Source organism: Solenopsis invicta, chromosome 3 (genome assembly GCF_016802725.1).
Source record: "Solenopsis invicta isolate M01_SB chromosome 3, UNIL_Sinv_3.0, whole genome shotgun sequence".
NCBI classification, from domain to species: domain Eukaryota; kingdom Metazoa; phylum Arthropoda; class Insecta; order Hymenoptera; family Formicidae; genus Solenopsis; species Solenopsis invicta.
In genome coordinates, this window is record NC_052666.1 from 2784382 (window position 1) to 2802868 (window position 18487).

At 39.8% G+C, this 18487-nt stretch overlaps 3 protein-coding genes across 5 annotated transcripts; all 3 read left to right on the top strand.

The window, feature by feature from the left end:
- Positions 1-5302: 5302 nt before the first annotated feature.
- On the top strand, positions 5303-6444 carry LOC113005333. The gene is made up of 2 exons (XM_026140779.2): positions 5303-5686; positions 5760-6444. Coding segments are annotated over exons 1-2 (594 nt in total). The 5' UTR covers positions 5303-5685; the 3' UTR covers positions 6353-6444.
- A 5148-nt stretch (positions 6445-11592) lies between these two features.
- On the top strand, positions 11593-15365 carry LOC105201323 (acyl-CoA Delta(11) desaturase). Of its 3 annotated transcripts, none has more exons than XM_039446943.1 (6): positions 11593-11823; positions 12147-12320; positions 12436-12644; positions 12715-12920; positions 13259-13444; positions 13549-15365. In XM_039446943.1, exons 1-6 carry the CDS (start codon positions 11712-11714, stop codon positions 13790-13792), a joined length of 1131 nt encoding a protein of 376 aa, XP_039302877.1. In that variant the 5' UTR covers positions 11593-11711; the 3' UTR covers positions 13793-15365. The 3 variants fall into 3 exon arrangements, with proteins under 3 accessions (XP_039302877.1, XP_039302878.1, XP_025987779.2); XM_039446944.1 differs by having other exon boundaries at positions 12436-12566; XM_026131994.2 differs by having other exon boundaries at positions 11745-12320.
- Positions 15366-16710: 1345 nt separating this feature from the next.
- LOC120357151 (fatty acyl-CoA reductase wat-like) lies at positions 16711-18081 on the top strand. The gene is made up of 2 exons (XM_039446970.1): positions 16711-17656; positions 17759-18081. Exons 1-2 carry the CDS (start codon positions 17549-17551, stop codon positions 17996-17998), a joined length of 348 nt encoding a protein of 115 aa, XP_039302904.1. The 5' UTR covers positions 16711-17548; the 3' UTR covers positions 17999-18081.
- The last annotated feature ends 406 nt before the right edge of the window (positions 18082-18487 follow it).

Sequence of the window (18487 nt, forward strand, 5' to 3'; positions counted from 1 at the left end):
TTTTTGTATATTTTATCATACACAGTACATTTAATACATTTTCAGATAGTCTCATATACAATATATTTTAAATTTTTTCAGATTTTCTATTTGCTTATAAAAAAATTGTTACTTAAAAAAATTAAGAAAAAATTAATTTTTCTACAATTTTTCCTTTATTTTTTAGATTTTCTCCTTTTACATATTATACGTAAATCGTGTTTTTACATACACAGCATTTTTATGTCTTATACAATTTATTTCCTCATATTTTTATTAGCTTAGATTTTTTCATCCAGTTCTGTGATGTCACGGTTCTTAAGATTTGTTAAGCTTAAAAATTCCGTAAAATTACGGTAAGTTATAGATGAAGATTTAAAAAGATATAATTTGGAAAATTAAAATGAGTGTTACATCTCCTGTTTCGTGAGCTGGCGTAATGGGTTTTAGTGTCGGCCGTCACCAATTGTTATAATTCTGGGTGATATGCCCAGCCTTATAACAATAATTATGTATTTAAGCTATTTTCCTTTATAAAAGTTTCGTTTGCGTGAGTGTGTTATTTAAAAGGTGGGATTTTTGTGTTGCGTGGGAGAGGGTGCGTGGTACTGGAAGTGAAAAAGAAAGTGCCAGAATTTTATAGTTTTATTAATTATGAAAAAGTTGTACAATTTGCCTTAATGCTACCGTGCGCGTCATAATGGAATAATCGAAATAAATATAATAAAAAGAGGTAGGAAGAGATTTAGCTAGAAATTTTTCCACCGAGGATTAGAGATGTCTTGCCCCTGCTTCTTTTCGAAAGAACTAGCACTTTTGAGAGGAGTGCGGATTGAAGGATCGAGTCTGCGAAGGCGCTATTTGAAATACGGTCCACTTGACGCTACAAATGCTTCTAAGTATTTTTCGATTGGTCAATTTGTAAAATTCATTGTTCCGATTGGTTAATCAAACGCTTCGAAGCATTTGTAGCGTCAAGTGGACCGCAGCCTTGAGCGGAGGCTTCAGGAGCGCGCATTCGGGTCTCGCCTTTAGGATAGAAAAGATTTTTCCTGTTTGAAACAGGGTCTGAGGAGGCGCTGTTTGAGCAGCAGCTCATTCAGCGCACTACCTGGCGCTGCAACCGACATAAGTGTTGGAAGGGTTTTTGTGGAAGGGTGGAAACCAGAGGAGAGACATCTTGGAGATCCTCTGATGGAAGTTATTAATTTACCCACCCGTTATCTTGTCAGCAATTTACAACTTGGGAGGCTGCCCTGGATTGCGCTCTCACCGATTGCTGACAAGATAGAAGTGATCCGTTTTTCGATTTCGCGCCGTATTTATACGTCTGATTGTAGACGAGGGGTACCAGGGAGGAGAGGTTCCCAATTTCTGTTAGGTTTTCAATATAGGTAAGCCCTTTAACAATCACGCACCTTCCGCATGCCGCGCGGCTCGCGAGTTAAGAGGGAATCGCGTATGAGATCGAGAATTAATTTCGGTTCTTTAAAATTCAATATAAAATATAATTTCCCAAGGATTTTTAAATTGATTGCGCCAACCTGTAGTACCGATTTTTCTGAGTTGTTACATAGCGAAAGAATTAGAATTTTTCGACGCGAATTATTTTTTTATCGATCTTGAATTTTCAGAAGACTTTAGCGGTTGTAATTTTTATGGGATTTTAATATAGTGCGAACAGGGCACAAGCCGAGAGCGAGGGTAAATGATTTATAGATTGAAATTAATTTGCCGAAGTATTTGTTGTTTTATAGTCAAATTACAGATTTACCTTTTTCACCAATCAATGCTGCCCAATGTCTTTTTTATATTATACAAAAAAGACCATGTTTCTGAATTAAATGTAACTGTTTGAACTTTTTTTGGCATTGACATTAAAGAGGTGTCCAACAATTTATTGAAGAATTCAATTTCAAATTTGTTCTCTGGGGATTCAATTATAGGTTCGTCCGTAGCCATTTCATCAGCCTGGCGTTTTATGCGTTGTACTCTTTTCATTGGCTTAAAAACAGCCTCGATTTGTAGTTTATTTGTCAGGTCACTTGCTGTTGAAAGTGCATTTTTGAAACCAGTTTTTCGATATTCTTTTAAAAAATTACAACAGTTTTTCAGCATTTCTGTGCATTTACCGAGGTCCACGGTTTTTGATTGCAGAGATTTACTTACGACATTGATTTGAAAAAGAATGTCGTACCAAACAACTAGGGAAACTATGAAGCCAAAATCTTTCAAATGTTCTGCTAGAGTGATTGCCTCGTGCGAGATAGTAACTTGCCTACTAGTTGTACCAGTCCCAAGAACTTCCCATTGTTCGGTGTGTATAATTTGTCCGAGGTTCCTCTAAACGCTATATTATTTTCAGCGAGGTAAAGAACAATATTCATTAACCGAATCAAAACATTATTCCACCGTAATGTTTCCCTGCTAATTAATTTTTGTTCTTCGCAATCGATCGTTCTTCCTCTCTTCAATCTCATTTCAGCTTCAAACCACTGATGGTAAAATTTCTTATGGAATGTGCTGTTTGCATGCATTTTCAAAATTTCAGACAAATATTTCCACTTATTATATCCTTCAGACACTAAATTTGATGTCGACTGACTATCGAAAAGCCGACAACAAAAACAAAAAACCCAATCTTTAGAAATAGAGTAAACTAACCAACGACGTTGGATTGTTTCATTATTTATAAGTTTCCTAGAGTAGTGAGAACTTGCGAAATGACGACCGGTTTCATCTTTCGGAAAGTTATCTCGATCAATGTGAATCTGCGTTGGACCCATAGTTATCATATAGTGATATAGTCAATAGTTTTGCTATTCCGAATAGCCGGTCAAGTACCTACATCTGATAAATTTACTGTGCCAAGCTCTAATGGTGTATTAGTAATTCATGAAAATGACAATGGGTCATCAGGATTGTGAAGAAGCTTGGAAACGGTCTGGTGAAATTTTATTTTCATTAGGGAGTTCATCAATTCTCGTTTCAGTTATGCTCTGAAGCTCAGTGCAGGGTTCTATTACTGATATAGAGGCAGTAAAAGATGAAGCAACACCTTCTAAATTATCTTCATTTTTGTTTTGCTATTTTGTTTCAATATATTTATCGAGACTCATAAATTTTTTGGCTTGCTGAAACTCTTTTTCTTTTTTGGCTTTACGTTTTCGATATTCCGAACCAGATGGTTTTTTTTCAATCTATGGTCGGACATGTTGAAAAAAATCTTTCTTACTAATTATAAAAGCAATCAACCGGTAAAAAAAACTGAAGCTTATAGACTTAGAGATTTTTTAGAGGACCGTTCGAGTTCAGAATTCTAGATTCCAGACCGCATGAAAACCAATGCAAACAAGTAAACAAGCTTGTGCCGGTCGTGCTGCTCGAGCACCGGAGCTGCAGCAATTTCCACTACGCGCGCTTTGCAGGTGGTGGGAGCGTCCTACCAATCGTACGCGTATACGCAGAGCGGTGAAAGGCGCCCGCGTGGTAGGGAGCTGAGCATCAAGTGTGGCTACGAAGATCCGCACAAAGCGGAGAGCGCGATAGCCATGATAAATACAGATGTGAGATAAAAGAATCAAAAGATATATAAAGGTATAGAGAGCGCCCCGGCCCCCGAGGTATAACATAGTGAGGAGATATAGGTATTCTTGCATACTAGGGAGCACTAGAGTCCCTCTAATAAGGCTGGTATTCATAGTTTTTTATAATATTTATAAAAGAAAATATTTATCATTGAGCATTCAACATAAAAATAAAAAAAGACAAATACAACACTGTATAAAATGTATAACAAAAAAATAAAATTTTTCTAAAATTACTGGTAGGATAGCTGGAATCGATGCTTCCTTCCTTCTTTTATTTTTTTTTTGTTTTTTGACATATACAGGGTGTTTTGAACGAAAACTGAATTGAAAAATCTTGAACCATTTTTTCCTAGAATGCTTAATAAAAGCAGTAATTATTAAATAAAGCTAATTCATTTAGACATCCGTCGGTGAACCGCGCGAAGTTGTAGAGGCAACTAGCAAGTTATTAATTAGTATGTTTTCAAGAATAGGGGTCTAGGCACGCGATTCACCAATATATGTCTGTTTAAAGAATGGCGTTGATTGCATTAGCTTTACTCAATAATTACTGTTTTATTAAGCATTTATAGAAAAAAATGGTTCAGGATTTTTTGACTCAGTCTTTAACAGGGAATAACACTATATAATTGGTGAACGCTTTTTAAGAAACCTTGTACATATATCAAGAAATTTTAAACGGTGAAATGGATTGAAAATTTGGATTAACAGTTTCCACTTAATATTGAATAAGAGAAAGTCTTGGATATTCTAATATTCTAATATAACCGTTTAGCTTTTATACGTACATTAATTAAAGCTTTTCATTACACAGTCATGGATTTCCGACTTTTACTATGTTTATATAATTTTGAAAAACAAATTGGATGTTTAGTTGCCGTCCAACAGCAAACAAATCTTAGATTTCCAAATATAACCTAGTATGGAAATCCGTTTTAAAACCATTTTTAACATAAGTAAATTTCTAATTTCAACCACTTTCGCATAATTTCGAAAAGATATATTGAATTACCTACCAGTGATCAAGCCTTGCATTTCCAAATACAACCGCGTAGAAGTATTGTACGGAATTGCATATTACATCCAATCTCTATCGGCACTGGATTTGCATATAAAAGCGTATACGTATAATGCTCTTTGGAATTTCATATGTTCATTTTCAATTGAATACGAATATACATGCAATTACAGACCAATCTTTCATCAGAAAACTTATACTAAATTCTTATTCTATTTAAATACAGAAATCCTTAATAAACCAGATTACCGATTTTCCATGTAAAAACTAGTAAACTTTATGTCGTAAATTTCCCACATGTTCAAATGCACTTGGAATTATGAATATAAACGGATAATATTTATATATGGATTGTCAACTAAATATCATGAACTTGGAATTGCGTGCATAATCAGATTTAATTTTTACTTGGATGGATTTTGTACCAGTAAAGATCTGATTTGTCCAGGTATGTCCTGATACGAACGTATATAATTTTATATCTGGACATGCCTGGAATTTTTAGCAGGGCATTCTCCTATTATTTCTTTGTATGTATATATTTATTTATATTTGTATATTTTTAATGTAAACGTTTGACTTTCGTTGTGGCGTCAAAGTAAGATGTTATAATCCAAGCGACTCGATATGCACAGTTAGTATACATTATTCTTACTTGAGACAAGGAGCACATTTGATTGCAAAACAATAAACAAAGTTGTACGTACTTTGACAAGAGAAATTCATTTCTTAACAACAAAAATTATTCAAGATTTCATTAGTCTTCATCAGTCTAATGGATGATCAAGTCACGTTAAGACAGTATTAATTAAAATAAATATTTACCATCTAAAATAAAAAATAAAATAGTTATATAGAAAAATGTAATTTCCTATGACACTGCTACGGGTAAAGATGCTAGTACAGATTTGGCAAACCGATAATGACTCGACTGTTTCCTGTTTTCGGTGACGGATAACGGCTAGCAGTTTTTACTTTGATACCGCACGACTAGACCCTCTCTGGCACGCAAAACTGACTGCAGATCTGCGGGCTTGAGGGTCTTCTGTACATTCGTCAGCACAGATAACACCAACAATAGCAACACAAACAGCAAACAGTAAGTAGCCCACATATTTTAATTTTCTTCTTTTTCCCTCGTATTTCCTCTTTAATTTAAAATCAATTCCCAGTGGGAAACAACGGTAAACCGCGTCGGAATAGAACTCGGCGGGCCGCAAAGCGTCTTTGGCGGACCAGAGTCGGGGAAGCGCGTCACCTCCTCGACGAAGTTTTTTTCGAGTACCTGCGAGGAATAGACCGCATCCCTCCGGAAGCTGAGCCGGTTTCTCATCTTTCCTCTCCACCTCCTCTTCCCGAGGAACTCGAAGTTCCTCAGGTTCATCAGCCTACTTCCACTGCCCTCTCGATCTCCTCATTATTTACATACAGAGTAGCCGCTGATATCCCTCCTTCGTCGGTCCCTAGTGTCTCCTATTCCCCGACACCGTATCTGGAACGCAGTCCAGAGCGGTCCCCTTTAAACTCTCCTCCTTATTCCCCGGCTAACTCGGATATCGATCATGGAGGAAATAAAAAGCAAAAACGACACCGAACAACCAACCAGGGCGGATACGCCAACGCCAAGAACGAGAGAAAGAGACAGCGACACAGAACCCTCAACGCCGCAGAGGGCCGTCACGCCAAGGTACGTGACAACGCAGCAGAAGAGAGACGAACACGAGGCAGACCAGCAACCTGTCATCCAAACGCGCGTCAGCAATGACAAATAAGATAAGAAACCGGCGATACAAAACTAGGATAATTACTTTACTTTATTTTACTTTACGTTTCGTGTAGATAATCATTTTTTTAAATCACATATTTTATTTTCGTTATCTTATTTTCTTATATTTTACATTTTATGTTTTATTTTATTTTATTTCGATGATAATTATTATTCTATTTTATTATAAATCAATTTAACATTACTTTGCATACAAATCAGTACGACCGATACGCAATATGCCTTGAATATTTATTTTCTCTTATAATACATGCAAAGTTATATTTATTGAAATAATTCCGATTATTAAAAATAAGAGGCGCAAACGCGATCAGCGAAACGCGCACGGGCGATCTCGCGATGGCCGACCAACAATGCTATTCATTTCATTTCAAATAATTTATTTTGTTAAATTACGGAAAATACCGTGACATAATAATAACGGTCGTACATCGGGGATCGCATACGCGAATCGCGAGCCGCAATCCCGGGGGAAAAAGCCACCGCGGCACCGGGCGTGACTCGCGTGACGCGAAGGACCATGATTGGCAGAACGAAAAGAAACTCGAAGGAGTGGGGGAAAACGGTCCCGCAACTTCGAGGTGGAAGCTTCGAGCTTCAGTGGGTTTCGAGGAGCGAGCCAGAGCGGATGGCTAGAGAGATATATCATCCCGCGAGGATGACGAGTTTCGTTTAACAACCGCGAACGGGCGAGAAATAAAATATCTCGTATCAACCCGGAATAAAAAATCGCGCTGTGAACGAAATTAACCGTTTCCTTAGTAACGCGAATCGAAAACTGTATAAACCATTTTACGACTTTGTTTTAGTAATCTTCGCCCACGGTGCCCGAGGGCGATCGACCGTGTCGGCATTTCCTTTGAAAGTAATACGCGTTTGAAACTCGCGTACATAAAAGCGCCGTGCGTGCGCGAGTGATGTGTGACGACGCATCCCGTTAGATTAAGTGCGTGAACGCGTGAACGACTGTGTGAACGACCGCGTAAATACAATTGTACGAACGACACTGCGAACGCGGCAGTCCGCATGTAGTTTAACGCAATAAACTGTGTGACTTGTTTCGAACATTGAGTTTCATCTTTCACTTAAGCGACCAACAATTTTCCCACCCCACGTACAAGCACGCATTAGCGAGCGCGACGATTCCGCAAACAACCACCAGTTGCGAGGGCGTAAATCACCGAGCATCGGCTGTACGGAGGCTTCGAACAACCGAGGGACTTGGACCCGAAATTCAGGCGGACGACCGGATACAGCGCCGCAGGGAACCAGGTCGAACGACACCGCAATTGAGGGCGTATACAGCGAGGTAAGCGACGTGACTACCGGTGCGACCCATCCGGTGATCACCTTTCTTGTTTTCGGGTAAGCAAAACAAGTGGCGACCGTCGAGAATAAACGACCAACAAAACTTAGCTCTTTGAAAATTTTAAATGTTAATTCCGGTTACCCGAGGCTGAAACAACACTAACACGTCGAGTCCGATTACAACCCTGTCACCGCCGACGACCAGCAATTTCACTTTGTTCCCGACTAAATTACAGATGCTAAAGGGCGATTCAACCAGCGTAAACCTCGACAAAAATATGTCCGACGCAAAAGTTGAAACGACCATGTTGGAAATAAAAAGAGAAAACGACACCGAACAACCAACCAGGGCGGATACGCCAACGCCGAGAACGAGAGAAAGAGACAGCGACGCAGAACCCTCAACGCCGCAGAGGGCCGTCACGCCAAGGTACGTGACAACGCAGCAAAGGAAAGGCGAAGACGAGGCAGACCAGCAACCTGTCAACCAAACGCGCGTCAGCAATGACAAATAAGATAAGAAACCGGCGATACAAAACTAGAATAATTACCTTACTTTATTTTACTTTACATTTCGTGTAGATAATCATTCTTTAAATCACATATATTATTTTCGTTATCTTATTTTCTTATATTTACATTTTATGTTTTATTTTATTTTATTTCGGTGATAACAATTATTCTATTTTATTATAAATCAATTTAACATTACTTTGCATATAAATCAGAACGACCGATACGCAATATGCTTTGAACATTTATTTTCTCTCATAATACATGCAAAGTTACATTTATTGAAATAATTTCAATTATTAAAAATAAGAGGCGCAAACGCGATCAGCGAAACGCGCACGGGCGATCTCGCGATGGCCGACCAACAATGCTATTCATTTCATTTCAAATAATTTATTTCGTTAAATTACGGAAATTACCATGACGTAATGATAACGGTCGTGCACCGGGGATCGCATACGCGAACCGCGAGCTGCAATCCCGGGGAAAAAGCCACCGCGGCACCGGGCGTGACTCGCGTGACGCGAAGGACCACGATTGGCCGAACGAAAAGAAACTCGAAGGAGTGGGGGAAAACAGTCCCGCAACTTCGAGGTGGAAGCTTCGAGCTTCAGCGGGTTTCGAGAAGCGAGCCAGAGCGGATGGCTAGAGAGATATATCATCCCGCGAGGATGACGAGTTTCGTTTAACAACCGCGAACGGGCGAGAAATAAAATATCTCGTATCAACCCGGAATAAAAAATCGCGCTGAACGAAATTAACCGTTTCGCTAGTGACGCAAATCGAAAACTTTACAAATTATTTTACGACTTTGTTTTGGACAAACTTCGCCCACGGTGCCCAAGGGCGATCGACCGTGCCGGCATTTTCTTTAAAAGTATTACGCGTTTGAAACTCGCGTATGTAAAAACGCCGTGCGTGCGCGAGTGATGTGTGACGACGCATCCCGTTAGATTAAGTGCGTGAACGCGTGAACGACTGTGTGAACGACCGCGTAAATACAATTGTACGAACGACACTGCGAACACGGCAGTCCGCATGTAGTTTAACGCAATAAACTGTGTGACTTGTTTCGAACATTGAGTTTCATCATTTACTTGGGCGACCAACAATTTTCCCATCCACGCACAAGCACGCACAAGCGAGCGCGACGATACCGCAAATAACCACCAGTTGCGAGGGCGTAAATCACCGAGCATCGGCTGTACCGAGGCTTCGAGCAACCGAGGGACTTGGACCCGAAATACAGGCGGACGACCGGATACACCTCCGCAGGGAACCAGGTCGAACGACACCGCGATCAAGGGCGTATACAGCGAGGTAGGTGACGTGACTACCGGTGCGACCCAGCCGGTGATCACCTTTCTTGTTTTCGGGTAAGCAAAACAAGTGGCGACCGTCGACAATAAGCGACCAACAAAACTTAGTTTTTTGAAAATTTTAAATGTTTATTCCGGTTACCCGAGGCTGTAACAACACTAACACGTCGAGTCCGGTTACAACCCCAACGTCGGATTTTTTTTTCCCATATAGGCTGGCTGCTTTGCAAAAAACATCCCGACGTCACAAAAAAAGGCAAAACCATTGATATTTCTGATCTAGAGAGCAATGCAATACTAGCTTTTCAAAAAAAGTAAGTGTATCAAAAAATATTTATTTTAATTTCTTTTAAAAAAGATTTTTGTTAGATAAAATACTAGGTTCTGTGATCTAATCTTTGTTTTGGGACAGTTTAATTTGAAAGCATTTTTTGTTTAGAGATTACTTTTATTTAATTCTTTATTTTGTAACAAACCGCCTCCGCGCGACCTCCCCCCAACGGACCGGTCATCGTCCGCCAAACGCCGGCCGAACATCCGCCGAGCGGCGAACAAGGCGCTACATATACCGATAAACAATTCCAAACGCATCAATGCGCGCAGTGAGGCATCCGCGCGTCGCAGTGATCGCGCCGCGCACGCGCACCTGCCCAAACCGGCACGCGCTAACGACGTGCTCGCTCACTTCCGTCCGCCCACCACGTAACCGATCTCGAGCAGCGGGGACGCTGGCTCCGACGCGAACCGAACCGCCACCGAGCGTTCCCGATGTTTCGAGATGCGGGTATAAAAGCGCCGGAGCAGCGAGATACTGGGCTTCTTCTCCGCCGACTGTTCGGACCGTTATTCCGTCGACCGGTCTCCGAAGAAGTCTCCCGAGGTAGTCCTGGGGTCAAGTGTCTTGGCCTCTGCCGAGCGTTTTCGGCGGCTACCGCTCTCACACCCGTCTCTCCTTGCCGAAGCTGGGCTCAAGCGTCTTGGGCTCAGGCAAGCGTACTTGCCCGACCGGCTTTCCTCGAAACCGATCCGATCCTACCGCGGCGGCTACAGAAAAACGGAGTAAAGCGTCTTTGCCTCCGTCGAGCGTACTCGAGGTAGCCGTCGCATCCTGCCTACGAGCAATACCAGCAGCGGATTTAAAGGGACGCTCAGCCAAGCGCCGCCCCGCGCTCCGCTACCGCTCCGACGATCGCGAAAGCCGTGCACGCGACCTCGCAAGGCCGATAAACACGAGGCTGCCCGGCGCGCCGAAAAGAACGCCGACAACGTAAACAACGCACCTGTCGTGCGAATAACGGCAATCGCGCCGACGACGTTCCACGCGCCGAAGCCGGTACCCACTGGTATTCGCGATCGCCGCGACCGAGATAACTGTCACCCCCCGCGCGATACGGCCGATGACGTATCAGCGGTGACGCTCGCATAACCTCTGTAAATAATAGCGTTAAGACATTTGTATTTCGTCCGTGTGCTTACTAAATAAAACCTGTATATATTTTACCCGTCAAAACCACGAGTCTAATTCTCTCTTAACCCGGATCGTGCCCTGGAATTCCCGACGAGCTACGTCCGTGACCGATATCTAATCAAGAAAAACGGGTTGTTACAATTTTAAATAAGATTTTTGTTAGGAATTTTGAAAAATTAATATACGACACTTTTTTTAAAACAAGATTTTTGTTAGGTTGATGTAAGTTAAAATAATATCATATTATCAAACAAGTACTTACAATAAATTTGTTATTTCAGATATTATACGATATTGGTGATATTGCTCTGCTTTGTTTTGCCAACCGTTTTCCCGGTCGTATTTTGGGAAGAAAAATGGCTAAACGCCTACTTAATCCCCGGCGTTCTTCGTCATATTTTACTACTAAATGTAGCTTTAATGATTAACTCAATAGGCCACAGATATGGTTATAAACCATATGACAAGTAAGTATCAATCAATTCATAGTCTTATATAGCCGAATATACTTTTAAATCAAATTTTGTACGTAATCAGCATTTAATTACAACTGCTTTTTTGATTGTTACAGATACATAAACGCATCAGACAATGTAATGTTTTTTATATTGTCCTCGGGAGAAGGGTGGCACAATTACCACCATGTCTTCCCTCAGGATTATAGAGCTATCGAATTAAAAAATCCGATTAATTTAACAAAAATGTTTATCGATTTTTTTACAATTTAATAATGACCCTTCTTATTTGGTCTACCGACATCGTCATCCATCGTCGTTTTAAGAGATACGGCACTTGGTCCTATCCAGGGGTGGCAACGATAGAATGCTATTGTTTTGAATCAGGTTTCTGATACTTTCTATCGTTTTCTATCGGTCTTTTTAATCAGGGATACTTTATTTTTCTTGCTAAAACTTTGGTTTTGATTGCGTTTTAATTTCAAAATTAAAATTAGAAATTATGTAACATATACACTACTAAAAAAAAAAAAAAAAAAAAAATTAGGGAACACTTTATTCCAGAAACCAAAAATTATACTATTTTCAAATAGCTGTATCTCAGTGAAAAATTATCGTGTAGACAAACAAGTGCCACAAAAAAAGAATTTACGAACGTTTCATAAAATATATTTTATTAAAAAAACTGTTTAAATAATTTTTGTTAATAGACTGTGTAACAATGGCGTTAAAACCACAAGTAAATAAGGAACTTGAAGAAAAATCGAAATTCAATAGATCAATAGTATGGCGTAATGTAATTATTTTATCGTTGCTACATCTTGGTGCCCTGGCTGGACTTTACCTCTCATTTACATCGGTGAAATATATGACTATTCTTTTCGGTGAGTATAGTTTAATTTTATTGCGTAGTACTTTTAATTGCTTGCTCGCAAAATAATTATACAACAAAAATAATAAAACGCTTGTGTGTAACGTCACGATTTTTTTCGATTGCAGCAATTTTTTTATACGAATTTAGTCTTTTGGGAATCTCAGTTGGGGCTCATCGACTTTGGTCCCATCGATCCTACAAAGCCAAGTGGCCTCTCCAATTGCTGCTAGCATTCATGAACACTGTAGCTTTTCAAGTAGGTGTGTTCAATGAGTTACATTTCGTCAATAATGGCAACGATTTAAAAAGTTACTTTTATCGTTACTTTATTCAGGTACTATATTAACGCAGTACTATATTAACAATCATATTTACCGATCAACTTATAACTTTGTTCACTCTAGGATTCCGTGATTGTATGGGCCAAGGACCATAGGGTACACCATAAATTTAGTGATACTGACGCCGACCCACATAACCCCAACGTCGGATTTTTTTTTTCCCATATAGGCTGGCTGCTTTGCAAAAAACATCCCGACGTCACAAAAAAAGATAAAACCATTGATATTTCTGATCTGGAGAGCAATGCAATACTAGCTTTTCAAAAAAAGTAAGTGTATCAAAAAATATTTATTTTAATTTCTTTTAAAAAAGATTTTTGTTAGATAAAATACTTTTGTGTTCTATATATAATAAAATACTTGGCTATATATAATAAAATACTAGGCTCTGTGATGTAATCTTTGTTTTGAGACAGTTTAATTTGAAAGCATTTTTTGTTTAGAGATTACTTTTATTTCATTCTTTATTTTAAATAAGATTTTTGTTAGGAATTTTGGAAAATTAATATACGACACTTTTTTTAAAACAAGATTTATGTTAGGTTGATGTAAGTTAAAATAATATCTTATTATCAAACAAGTACCTACAATAAATTTGTTATTTCAGATATTATACGATATTGGTGATATTGCTCTGCTTTGTTTTGCCAACCGTTATCCCGGTCGTATTTTGGAAAGAAAAATGGCTAAACGCCTACTTAATCCCCGGCGTTCTTCGTCATATTTTGCTACTAAATGTAGCTTTAATGATTAACTCAATAGGCCACAGATATGGTTATAAACCATATGACAAGTAAGTATCAATCAATTCATAGTCTTATATAGCCGAATATACTTTTAAATCAAATTTTGTACGTAATCAGTATTTAATTACAACTACTTTCTTGATTGTTACAGATACATAAACGCATCAGACAATATAATGTTTTTTATATTGTCCTCGGGAGAAGGGTGGCACAATTACCACCATGTCTTCCATCAGGATTATAGAGCTATCGAATTAAAAAATCCGATTAATTTAATAAAAATGTTTATCGATTTTTTTACAAAAATTGGTTGGGCATACGATTTAAAGTATGCATCAGATGAAACGGTAAAAAAACGTATGAAGAGAACGGGTGAACAGTATAATTATAATTAAATCAATAAAATAATTTTTGGTTTACAGTTTTTCTTAGTTCTTTTTTCATATGCAATTTTAAGATATTATAAGATTTTTTGTAAAAGTTAATTTATAATTTAATAATTCGAATTTTCTTTGAGATATTATAAAATTAATTGTCAAATTGTGAATTATGCTATTTTTTTATTCAAATATGAATTAATTTTAAGTCAAAGTATGGTATTATACATTTACTGTAAAAAAGTTGATATGATAATATACGAAGGAAAAAGAAATATTTAACCTTGAAAATAGACTATCCAATTAAATGGATGGAAATCCAGACTATCCAATTAAATGGATGGAAATCCAGAATTGTGTAATTTATAAGAGTTATGGTTATTTTATGCACAAGTTATAACAATATTTTTGAAAATGAAGGTTACATATTTCTATAACATTTCAAGTAACTAAATATGAAATTACAAACTTGTGTTACGTCCACAACGTAACGATTCTTTTCTTTTGACGACGGATACACTATGCGACGGAGGCCGAGCAACGATGCCCCACTTAATCTCACTTCGATTTCCGGGAATACAGTAAGACATAAATACGCCACTGAGGGAAGTGAGAAATATCACAAAAATCAAAACATCATAAATTATAAAAGAAATGTCGCAAATCAAAGCACCATAAATTAAAAAGAAGTGTCAAATAACAACATCATCGTCATATTAGCCGGACGAATAAACTCGCTGACACAAAAAATAATTTATGGGAGCTCTTCGAGGTAACACGTTGCTCGACCCCGGAAACGTATAAAACTCCATCGATAAACATAAAAATCAGGAAGCCGAAAGGCACAAGTATACATCACTTTCGGCTTCCAGAAACTTAGCGCCCATAGAACACTAAATCAAAATCTGTCACAATTTTTAGTGATTAGATGACGGGTCACGCACGTTCTCATAACAATAATTACCGAGAAAGAAGTGACGAGACCCGTTGAATGGACGGCGTAACTCGATGCCGGACACGCGTCTCGTAGGCAAAGGGTTAGGCCGTGCGTAGGCGTTTAGACAACAAAATTGGTGCACACGGCCCTCTTAGAACAAAAGAAGCAATAGTATAAAATAGAGAATTTTCCAGCGGAGCGATCACTACCATCCCGATCCTACTCGTCGCATAGTCCGTAGCATCCTGAATGCTCGAGTCTGTGCGGTCGAACCTCATTAAAACTTAGTCGTTTGTGGCAATAAGTTCTCCTAGTACAAAGTGCCGAACTCAAAAACTTGGTGAAATTTCATAACTAATTCTCTCGCGAGTGAGAACATCATCTTACACCTGGAACCGTGCTCGCCGTCCACCACCGTAGACTGTCGCGGATCCACGCAGTCACTGTGACCAGATCTCTTACGGGTCCGGACCACTACACGAGTTCCACTACAGAGGTGGCTCAAGGATTTTCCGAACATGAGAAATTCGCGCTCCCGTCCAGAGCCACTTGCCGGGGTTCGATACTTCTTTGACGCCACTTACGAGGACTTCTCTCGGACTACTCAGGAACCCGAACAACCCCCGCGATATTTTCAACCCCCTTCACCCACTCTCTCAATATCTTCGACACTCATTTACTCCCCAATCTCGAGTAGTCCTGCCTCTCCAGCAAATTCCATCGCTAGCGTGGAATTCCTATACGAAGAGATTTGTCTATGCTCTCCTCCCTCCTCCCCCACTTCCAGTATAGAAATACTGGAAGAAATCCCTTACGAACCTCCCCCTCCTCGATTTTATTTCACTCCCGGTCCTCACCAGACGTTGGAGTCACTCGTCTCGTCATATCCCGTCGCTCCATCCCCTCTCCCCGAAGGCACGTATGCCCTCGGTCCTCATGAATTTGTCTTTGAAGAGCTTCGCTCAATTCTTCCGAACCTCCCACTTGAAGCCACTATACCAGTCTCTCTCCCCTCTACCTATCCAAATTTTCACCTTGTCCCCAAGAACGCATTTCTAAATCTTTTTCCCCCAAGCTCCGCCGTCATCAACGAAATTCTAGAGTAATAAATTTATCTCAACATATTGCTTCCAATCCCCTGCTCACACACACACGCACACACACACACACACACACACACACACACACGCACGCACGCACACACACGCATGCACGCACGCACACACACACACACACATATATATATATATATATATATATATATATATATTGTGACGTGACATCCCGTTTGGCTGTCTGTCACAGGGATCGTAAGATCCGAACGAGGAACGCACGCTGCGGCTTTACGTCCTCTCGGCTCAGATACGGACGTGTCGGCGAGTGCGCTTACAACTCCGCGTTTTTGTTTTGTGTGCGTGTGTCCGTCCGTCAGTTTTAGCGACGTTTTGCGGATCGCCGGCTAGCGGATATTCATTTTTTTTGTATCGACGAAATCTCACCCGGCGAGCAGACTACAAGAAGGAGGACCTACCGCCACTTGAGACCTTCCGGACCGTGCGCAGGATCGCAGTAGCGCGCACGACAGGTGATCTCTCTTCATTTAATTACGTTATCTCTTACCGTCGCGCCTGTACGCAACAGTAAGGCCGCTGAAATTGCAGGACGCAAAGAGGGAAGGTCCGGCGTAGGGGATGTCGACACTCCACGCAGATCATCGCGTAGGAGACCCCGAACGAGGAGCTGTGAGAGAAAGTTCCTGACGTGGTCCCGAGCGCGGGGGCACCGGACGTCGAAGAGTCCGTAGGGATAGCCGTCCGGCCTCGGGAAAACCACGGGAAGAGTCGCGAGCTGCCCGAAGACACCGACCTACCTCGAATTGCGCGCCGCGGCGCGACAGCCTGATTAAAGGATCGCGAGGACCGCGTTATAAGGCGGAACCAATAGCGCGGCGCGACAAACCCTCGTGCGTGGGGCGAGAGATCCTGCGTGCCGCCTGCCGAATTTCCTCGCGCTATCGATCACTTCGCTGTGGATCGTCGCCGGGATTTGACCCTTAGCCGAGACGACGGGAGCCGCCGTCACCCAGGGACGAGTCGTACCCCTGTTCTAGGACGAGTTCGAGACAAGCCAGCGTTGTGGTGAGACGAACGAGACTTGTGTAAAGCCACCGATTTCGTCGGTCGGATGAGTCGCGCGTGCGAGAGTTGCATTTAGAGGCCTTTTATCCATAAAAGCAATAATTTCTTAACGACTCCCACGCAAATAAGGTGCATATAATCTAAAGGTACATTTGATACTAAACCTAAATTATTAATCATTGTTAATATTGTTTCCCTCTTATGATAATCTATATCCGTTTGATTCAGAAAATCCGTATCAGTTCGAAGACGACTCGGAACATGTTCAACAAAAGAAACTGAACCATTTTTATATACGCCATAAATACAACATTTGGAACAACTGGCATACCCGGTGTGACCTTTAGTGGACAATATAAAAGATTTTGCCGGAGCATCACAAACAATTCCATAAAGTGAAACTTGTATAGGCAATTTATCATTTATACTAATTAATTCATGAACAAATTCTTTTAAAAAATCATTAGCACTGTTCGGTTTGTCATTTCCGTAGTAACAGCCCACCATATAAACTTTTTTCAAATGTACTTCTGATACTAAAATAGGCCAAAATGAAACTTTAGAAATCTTGATAAAGGTAAACCATCTACGTTGATGAAGCAAAACAGCTTACGAATTCGTATTCAGCGATCCAAAATCTATGAGAAATACGCACATGTACATGTGTAATATGCATTACAGGTATCCATAATTTTTCATATGGCAGTGAATGTACGTTTTGACGAAGAAATCAAAGTTTCTACATTAATAAACATTAACGCTATCGCTACCATCTTAAAACTGGCAAAACATATGACAAATTTAAAGGTAATTCTTTTATCCAATAAATGTGTTACATTAATAATTGTTGGCAAACATTCTATTTCTTTCGTTTAAAAAAAAAGTGTAAATTAAACGTTTGTCTTGCAGGCATTTATTCACGTATCAACTATATATGCAAATTGTCATGTGAATCATATCGAAGAACGATTGTACTACTACCCTATTAATTACAGAACTCTTATTACGATCACAAACAGCTTACCCGAAAGTGTGATCAAAAAGAATATATCCAGGTATGTAATCTGCAATATAATAAAATTATTAAATAAATACGAGGTATGTTCGGAAAGTAAGGTTACGACAAATATTACAAATCAAAAAATGTGAACTTATTTGTGAAACTTACATGGAATGTTACGTAGGTATGTATCTATTTTTCAACATAGTCACCATTCATTTCCTTACATTTAGTGAACCGCCGGAACAATTTTTTTATGCCCTTGTTACGCTCTGCGGAGTAACGATTCCTTCCTTCGCAACCAGCGGATATTCTAATTAACGGGGGCCGAGCGGTGGTGATCTCACCCTCATTCCAAGAATATGGTGACTCTCACGGCAATAATCAGATGTCACGAATTAAATAGTTATAAATTTATCAATTATGGAGATCTGAGGTGACACCTTTGCTCAACGCCGGAAACACCAAAGATAGTAAAATCAGAGAGCTGGAAGACGCACGTGTGTACCCCTTTGTGTTCTAAATGTCCGACACCCACAACAAATCAAAGAATTTTTGACATTTAATGCCTTCGAGAGTTCAATTGTCAAACCTGCCGCTTTCTCGGATAACAATTACCGAGGAATATAAAAAAGTCG

Excerpts from the sequence above, each read along its gene's own strand:
- LOC105201323 (XM_039446943.1), top strand. The coding sequence starts at position 11,712 with ATGACCCTTCTTATTTGGTCTACCGACATCGTCATCCATCGTCGTTTT. Across the intron at positions 12,645-12,714 it reads TTTATCGTTACTTTATTCAG|GATTCCGTGATTGTATGGGC; the intron begins GTACTATATTAA and ends TGTTCACTCTAG. Across the intron at positions 12,921-13,258 it reads ATACTAGCTTTTCAAAAAAA|ATATTATACGATATTGGTGA; the intron begins GTAAGTGTATCA and ends TTGTTATTTCAG.
- LOC120357151 (XM_039446970.1), top strand. The coding sequence starts at position 17,549 with ATGGCAGTGAATGTACGTTTTGACGAAGAAATCAAAGTTTCTACATTA. Across the intron at positions 17,657-17,758 it reads AACATATGACAAATTTAAAG|GCATTTATTCACGTATCAAC; the intron begins GTAATTCTTTTA and ends TTTGTCTTGCAG.